Genomic DNA, 6,673 nt, shown 5'->3' with positions numbered 1-6,673 from the left:
TTGAAACGCGAAATAAAAAAAAAAATCGTCAAACAGGAAGAAGAAGAAAAAAACTCGTCAAACAGGAAGAAGATCAAAAACAACCAAAGTTGCACAACAGTGCTGTGCAACATTGTCATGTTGCTGAAAGAGAGCAAATTTTGAAAAACGACCACGAATTGCGAGCGAAAAATGTCAGTATTTTTTGTGCGCTAAATGGAGTTTGGCGGTAATTTTGAACTTAACCCACATGACACCTCTCTATTTAAAAAGTTGAGCACCCTTTGTTAAACCGCGCCTCCTTGTAGCTCCATCCTCCTCTCTACTTACAAAACGAAAATGACCACCGAGATCTTTAATATAATAAATGTAATAATATATATAATATAATAGAAATTATAATTTAAAAACCGAACAGTGTAGTAGAAAAACATATAAGGTTGACCGATTAGGATATATTATATACTATACTTTTCTGGATATTTTGACGTCGAAATTGAGTTCAAGTTATATTTACGGTACATCGGTATATAATTAAATTTATAATTAATTTATTAAATCCCAATTTCCATACGGAACATCGGGATTTTCATCGCAGCAATGTAAGGACATTCCATTCCAACTTATGTATTTTACCGTCGGCAACAACCTATACCGATAGGAATGAGCAACATTCTCCTACCTTTGGAGAAATCAACCTTATAGAATTGAGGAAATGTTTAAATTTCTCGGGCTCTAATCAATCCCGAAACTGTTTAATTTTGACAAGTTTTTGTAATTTTCACGCGATCGGTATGACCGTGAGAGAAAAAAGAAAAAATGACAAAACTTTCGTATTTTACGGCAAACTATCGTTACCGTTATCGTTATAGGATAAAATCCATAGCTATCGACCGTTTGACATCTCTAAATCATGGCCGTGCAAAAACCTGTTCCCGCTAAATACCGTCGTCAAACCCCACCACCGCCGCAATCCACAAGCTTCAACCGAAATTCCATGACAAAGCGTGGGGCAATAAAAACAAACAGATTTCTTGGCGGCCACTTGAACAACTGTAAAAGTGGGCCGCCAGCGAAGAAGCAGCAACAACAACACAACACCTGCGGCAGCGCTGCGACGCAACCAAAACGAGAGTCGAGACGTCGAGTCGGTCGGAGATTTCACTTTTCGATGCTCGGAGCGAGCGAGCGGTTCAACGGTGCGCAGCCAACGATTATTTCTGTTAATTGAGACTGAAAGCCAGCTAGCCTAGAGGAGCACTTTGTACCTGACCCCACCAACCGAAGTGGACAAACTCCAGAAACCACCCGAAAACGAGATGTACCGCGCCAGTGGACGGATTATGCAACAGCTGCGCCACAGGATGCCAGCGCCAGAGGGTCGTCTGGCTGTTTGCCTGGCTGCGCCTGCGCTGAAAACTTTCACTCTACCACAGCAGCAGCAGCAGCAGAGGCACGAACAGGTGCGCTGGACTGCAACGTCAACGGTGAGCAGCAAACAGCAAACGGTGACGACACCGCCGCCCAGACACGACTGGAATCGTGCCGTCAGCGAGGCGGAGCGAATTGTCGGCTATCCGACGTCGTTCCTGAGCCTGCGGTGGCTCCTCAGCGATGAGATCGCCAATGTGGCGCTGCATCTGCGCAAACTGGTGGGCAGTGCCCATCCCCTGATGAAGACGGCCAAGTGAGTGCACCTAATCCTCATTTCTAAATCGTTAATCGAACATTCCGTCGGTAGACATCTGCTCTACAATGGCAAGAACACGATGCAGGCCTGGGGACTGATTGTGCTGCTGGTGTCCAAGGCAGCCGGACATGCGCCCAGTGTGCCCGATGTGGAGCAGGACAAGAGTGCCGGTGTCCTGCACTCTCAGCGCGCCCTGGCCGAGGTCACCGAGATGATACGCATCTCCCATCTGGTGCACAATGTATGCAGACCTCATCCACTTTCCCTTGAAACGATTCTCTAACCCACTCCTGTTCCTCCCCTAACAGAGCGTGGTGAACCTGCAGTCCAGCACGGAGGCTGGCAAGGATGCGGCTACCTACGACGACATGTCCTTCGGCAACAAGATCGGCCTGCTCACCGGCGACTATCTGCTGGGACACTCGAGCGCGGAGCTGGCCAATTTGCGCAACCAGGAGGTGGTGGAGCTCATCTCCTCGGCCGTGCGTGACTTCTCCGAATCAGAGTTCATCGGGGAGCGGGACGAGCAGAACAATCCGCTGCCCTACAAGCCCGGCACCTTCCAGCGACCCTCGCTGAGCGTGGCCGTGGACTTTAACGAGCACGACGTGATGACGCCCATGCCCATTGCCCAGGTACTGGGCAATCCCGAGCAGGAGTGGGAGTGCCGCAACATCCTGAATGCGGGCAGTCTGCTGGGCAAGTCCTGCCAGGCATCGCTGAAGCTGGCCGGCCAGAGCGAGGAGCTGCAGCGCCATGCGTATCGGTTTGGCAAGCATCTGGCCCTCGCCTGGCAGGCCTGCCTGGACGCGGAACCATTTCAGTGTCCCACACTGCCGCTGGACGCCACCTTCAGCCTAGTCAGTGCCCCGGTGCTGTTCCACCTGGAGCACGATCCCAGCCTGTACGCCCAGCTGGAGCAGGGCAAGCAGTCTGTGGACAACATTGACTATGAAAAGATCCACAAGGCCGTCCTGGCTGGCCCCGCCCTGGCCAAGACCAAAGAGCTGCAGCGGAAGCACACGGCGGCCGCTCTGGCCGTGCTGCAGCATTTTCCGGCCACAGACGCGCGACAGGCGCTGGAGAACATCATTCTGGCCATGCAGGATCTCTGACCAGCAGCGGGCGCACCATAATTTCCACGGGTTCAGGTTCTAGTTAAGTCATATTTATCACCTCATCCTTAAGGCCACTTCTACATTGGGTCACCACATTAAAGCGGGACGGTTCACATAATTCGATTCATCAAACGTTTAATCATCAATGCCAATGGAACAGCTGAAATGGGATTCGCTAGCGACTGGTGATCCTCATCAGAATCAGCTGACGGCAGCGATCGTAGTCAAAGTACTGGGGAAAGTCCAGGGGCAGGTGCTCCAGCTTCCATGGCTTGTGGACCGTTTGCTTGAGGAAATATTCGTACATGGGCGCCACGGAGTCGCAGTCCTCGAAGGTGAACACCACGCGCTTCTCGAGGGCCATGTAAATGGTCTTGGGCCTGCCAGTTGGTCGGCCTCTGGCCAGGATCTGATCTACAACGGCCACGAGGGCGTCGGTGAGGGTGTCATCGTAGATGACATCCGCAGCCAAAATCACGTCGCTGGCATCGATGGCGGACAGGAGCTCAGGCGCCTGCTCCGCTCGTGGGATCAGAAAATTGAACTCCAGCACCGACACCTGGCCACTCAGCAGACTCGCATTTCGCTGCACATTTCCACGGATTAGCTTCAGGATGCAGCCCAGATCCACGTCCGTGCAGTAGACCTGTCCAGCGTTGTGGATCGCGGCTGCTATGCTGGTCAATCCCACGCCGGCGCCCAGCTCCATTATGGTCTGGTTGGCCAGCTGCTCCCGCTGCGAGAACAAGTAGTCAGCCAAAAGCAGGGCGCCACGCCACACCTGCAGCCCCACCAGCTTCAGCTCCGTGGCCACGGAATGTTCCAGTTCTATGACGCCCCGACGAGGCCTTGGCACGTCCAGTTCGCCATCTTTATCGACGCTGGTCGGCCCAATCCTGTCCAGCGTCTCGTCGGGATACCGGAAACGGAACTTGGAGACCACTTTGTGGCCATCCTCCGTCTTTGTCGGCTGGTAGTTGGTCTCACTGTAGATTTCCGATGTGACCGTGAACATGATCGCGTGTTATGTGCGCCCCGTACATATACATTATTTTTATATATTATATCTAGAATTTTAGGGCCAAAAAAAATTTGTCTCCAAGGCCTGGGACGTTTGCATGCAGTGTGACCAATGCCACAAAATGGTTGAAATATACCAGCATATGGTTACAGTGGGACAAACGGAGGCGCAAACTGTTTGCTAACACTTGTTGTTTCATCAGGTGATACATTTGTAATTATAAAATTGTTTAGTTACATGATTAATCATCAAGTACACATTGTGCACTCAAATTAGACACTAATAATATTTCTTTTGGGTTTCATTCGCTTACGTTTTCCCATAACACTTTTTGTTGCCGAGTTTATGTTCTTCGACCACTGTGTTCACACTCATCAAGTGTTGGAAAACCACTTAAACCACCACTTGTTCCAGTATTTTTATTGTTTTTAGTATTTTCCTCTTGTCGGTATTTAGGCGTGCAGAGCACATCAAATCAAATCATTTAATAATTCATTGTTAACGAAACATGGACGATGAAGAGGATCCGATTGTGGAAGAGGTGAGTTCGAGTGAAGTACCAACGAGGGGAGGCATAAATGAATTGCGAATCCCCGCAGATACCCGTGTTTCTGTCAAAAAACCTGCAGGACAGCTTGTACCTCTTCCAATACCCCACAAAAACGGAACTACCAAACCACGACGAATCAGTGATCATCAACTGCTGCGTGAAGCCGTTCACCCAGGAGGTAAAGGTTGACTTCGCGCTGAACATTGACTCGAAACACTATGACCGCTTCAAGGGCGAGCAGTTTGCGGTGGCCGCCGACGGAAAAAACACATTCGGTGCTGCGCCCACGAAGGGCGGCGAGCGTCCCACCTACAAGCGTGGCATTATGGACAAGCAGGCCTTCACCAGCACCCGCTCGCTGACAGACATCTCCAAGTACATTGTGGGCATCTACACGGACAAGGAGGTGCACCTATCGCCGCTGACGAGCATTGTTCAGCTGCGGCCCGCCCTCAGCCACTTTGACAAGGAGGACAAGCGCAAGAAGGCCGAGCAAAAGGCCCAAAACGACGACGTGGACGATGATGAGGTGCTGCAGCAGGTCACAGTGAAGTTCGCTCGCGACAAGGGCGCCGCCTCCAAGAAGACAAAGGAGGAGCGCGGCACCTACGACAGCTTTGTGCAGCGCATTGTGGACGAGCCGTGGTGCGAGACATATTGGCATGCCCGTGCCACACCCACAGCGGAGCTGGAGCGCCAGAAGCTGTATGCCACGAACCACCAGTCCAACCTGTCGCTGACCCTCAATCCCGGCGATTACCTGCAGAAGCTGCTGCCCTACGACGAGAACGTGCAGAAGGTGGACGAGTCGAGTGAGCTGCTGCCCGTTTACAACAAGGCCATGCTGAAGACAATGCCGCTGCTGGACCAGCTGCGCGTCCTGCTCAAGGATGCCAGGATGCTGTCATTCGGGGACGTTCTCGAGATACTCATGGAGCAGGCGGATCCCCATGTGACGCCCGAAAAGGTGCTGGCCCTGCTTCCACAGGTTGGCATTCTGCTGAACGGCAATTGGGTGCCCAAATCGGAGGTGGTCTTTCCCGAAAAGATGCTTTCCCACGCCAACGGTGTCAGTGCGGAGCAGATGATACGCGCCCGGGACTATATAGTGAGCCCAGCACTTGCCTATAAATCCTTTACTTGTCTGTAATCCCGATATCCCCTCTGCAGCTCTATAGATTCTCGCGTACAGCGTGCCTGTACCGCACCCAGGTGATGTCCGCCACCCAGCTGCCGCCCGCGGAAACCTTCGATGTGCTGCGTACCGTGGGCAAAGTGAATACCACGAAACGCTGGGAGCTGCTGCTGCCACCGGACAAGGAGTTCGAGCAAAAGCATCCGGAACTGGTGCAGCGCCAGGAGCTACACTGGCGCGCCTCGGAGCAATACTACAACGAAATGGACTGGGCCAAGGAGACGAAGCGGGTGCGAAAGCGCTCCACTCGCAAAAGCGAGTCCCAGTCCTCAACTGCCATGCCACCGCCTGCCACAACAACATCAGCGGAAGCGTAGCACCACCAGAGGCTGAGACATGGATGATGAAGATGAAGCTACTTGGGCGCTAATAAACAGACCAATCAGATTATTATGTTAAAAATTTCGACTGTGTAATGAGCTCCGTAATTTGATTGACCAGCGCATCCCGGTTGACCTTGGTCACCTCGTAGATATAGGCGCCAGGAGCGTTCTTCAATTTCTCCACCAGCGGCATGGACTGGCGAGTCGCTTGTGGAATGGTGGCCAGAATGGGGCGGCGCTGTTGCTCGAACACGTTGGCGATGGCAGCTTCAAAGCGTTTGCTCAGCAGCTCCATTTTGCCCACTTCATCGATGACCAAGAGCCCGAAGCCGGAATGACTGCCATCGAGCAGTGGCAGCGTTAGATTCTCAAAGTCCTGCACATAGACCGAGTACTTGCCCACTTTGGGGCGTCGCAGGTTGTCCAGCGGCCTCTCCCGTGCCAGTATTCCTCGCTTGCCGGTCAGGGTGACCACATCAAAGCCAATGCGCTGTCCTTTTCCATCGGCACGCACCTCTTCCGTGTAGAATCCCTGAAGTTTGCTCTGCTCCCCTAACTTTGAGCAGATCTTACGCACCAACGTGGTCTTGCCAACACCTGGAGGGATACTTGAGGCTGAGGGGAGATTGCTGTGTGCATTGTGAGAACGTTACCTGGTGGCCCTGTGATCAAAATAGCCGTTAAAATATTACTTTTTTCCATTTTTATTATTGTTCTGTAGGCCAGTGCTGGAAAACATCAGCAGCAATATCGATAGCATGTTATCGGAGATGCTTCCGAGAACAAGCACCAGCTGG

The 6,673-nt window shown here is 52.1% G+C and overlaps 4 protein-coding genes across 4 annotated transcripts; 2 read left to right on the top strand and 2 right to left on the bottom strand.

The window, feature by feature from the left end:
- Positions 1 to 862: 862 nt before the first annotated feature.
- LOC111074006 (all trans-polyprenyl-diphosphate synthase PDSS2) lies at positions 863 to 2,904 on the top strand. Its single transcript, XM_022366624.2, has 3 exons — positions 863 to 1,666; positions 1,721 to 1,910; positions 1,978 to 2,904. The coding sequence occupies exons 1-3, from the start codon at positions 1,299 to 1,301 to the stop codon at positions 2,782 to 2,784; spliced, it is 1,365 nt and encodes a 454-aa protein (XP_022222316.1). The 5' UTR covers positions 863 to 1,298; the 3' UTR covers positions 2,785 to 2,904.
- On the bottom strand, positions 2,850 to 3,914 carry LOC111074007 (methyltransferase-like protein 22). The gene has a single exon (XM_022366625.2). The coding sequence runs from the start codon at positions 3,800 to 3,802 to the stop codon at positions 2,963 to 2,965; it is 840 nt and encodes a 279-aa protein (XP_022222317.2). The 5' UTR covers positions 3,803 to 3,914; the 3' UTR covers positions 2,850 to 2,962.
- A 324-nt stretch (positions 3,915 to 4,238) lies between these two features.
- Positions 4,239 to 5,956, top strand: LOC111074005 (DNA-directed RNA polymerase III subunit RPC5). Its single transcript, XM_022366622.2, has 3 exons — positions 4,239 to 4,349; positions 4,408 to 5,466; positions 5,529 to 5,956. Exons 1-3 carry the CDS (start codon positions 4,317 to 4,319, stop codon positions 5,868 to 5,870), a joined length of 1,434 nt encoding a protein of 477 aa, XP_022222314.2. The 5' UTR covers positions 4,239 to 4,316; the 3' UTR covers positions 5,871 to 5,956.
- On the bottom strand, positions 5,931 to 6,637 carry LOC111074010 (nucleoside-triphosphatase THEP1). The gene is made up of 2 exons (XM_022366628.2): positions 6,530 to 6,637; positions 5,931 to 6,473 (listed from the first exon to the last, which is right to left on the bottom strand). Exons 1-2 carry the CDS (start codon positions 6,576 to 6,578, stop codon positions 5,944 to 5,946), a joined length of 579 nt encoding a protein of 192 aa, XP_022222320.2. The 5' UTR covers positions 6,579 to 6,637; the 3' UTR covers positions 5,931 to 5,943.
- Positions 6,638 to 6,673: the final 36 nt, after the last annotated feature.

This window comes from Drosophila obscura, unplaced genomic scaffold, assembly GCF_018151105.1.
Source record: "Drosophila obscura isolate BZ-5 IFL unplaced genomic scaffold, ASM1815110v1 contig_30, whole genome shotgun sequence".
Classification (NCBI taxonomy): domain Eukaryota; kingdom Metazoa; phylum Arthropoda; class Insecta; order Diptera; family Drosophilidae; genus Drosophila; species Drosophila obscura.
This window is presented reverse-complemented; position numbering and strand designations above follow the sequence as displayed.

Excerpts from the sequence above, each read along its gene's own strand:
- LOC111074006 (XM_022366624.2), top strand. The coding sequence starts at position 1,299 with ATGTACCGCGCCAGTGGACGGATTATGCAACAGCTGCGCCACAGGATG. Across the intron at positions 1,667-1,720 it reads CCCCTGATGAAGACGGCCAA|ACATCTGCTCTACAATGGCA; the intron begins GTGAGTGCACCT and ends TTCCGTCGGTAG. Across the intron at positions 1,911-1,977 it reads TCTCCCATCTGGTGCACAAT|AGCGTGGTGAACCTGCAGTC; the intron begins GTATGCAGACCT and ends CTCCCCTAACAG.
- LOC111074007 (XM_022366625.2), bottom strand. The coding sequence starts at position 3,802 with ATGTTCACGGTCACATCGGAAATCTACAGTGAGACCAACTACCAGCCG.
- LOC111074005 (XM_022366622.2), top strand. The coding sequence starts at position 4,317 with ATGGACGATGAAGAGGATCCGATTGTGGAAGAG. Across the intron at positions 4,350-4,407 it reads AGGATCCGATTGTGGAAGAG|ATACCCGTGTTTCTGTCAAA; the intron begins GTGAGTTCGAGT and ends GAATCCCCGCAG. Across the intron at positions 5,467-5,528 it reads TACGCGCCCGGGACTATATA|CTCTATAGATTCTCGCGTAC; the intron begins GTGAGCCCAGCA and ends TCCCCTCTGCAG.
- LOC111074010 (XM_022366628.2), bottom strand. The coding sequence starts at position 6,578 with ATGGAAAAAAGTAATATTTTAACGGCTATTTTGATCACAGGGCCACCA. Across the intron at positions 6,474-6,529 it reads TTTGATCACAGGGCCACCAG|GTGTTGGCAAGACCACGTTG; the intron begins GTAACGTTCTCA and ends GTATCCCTCCAG.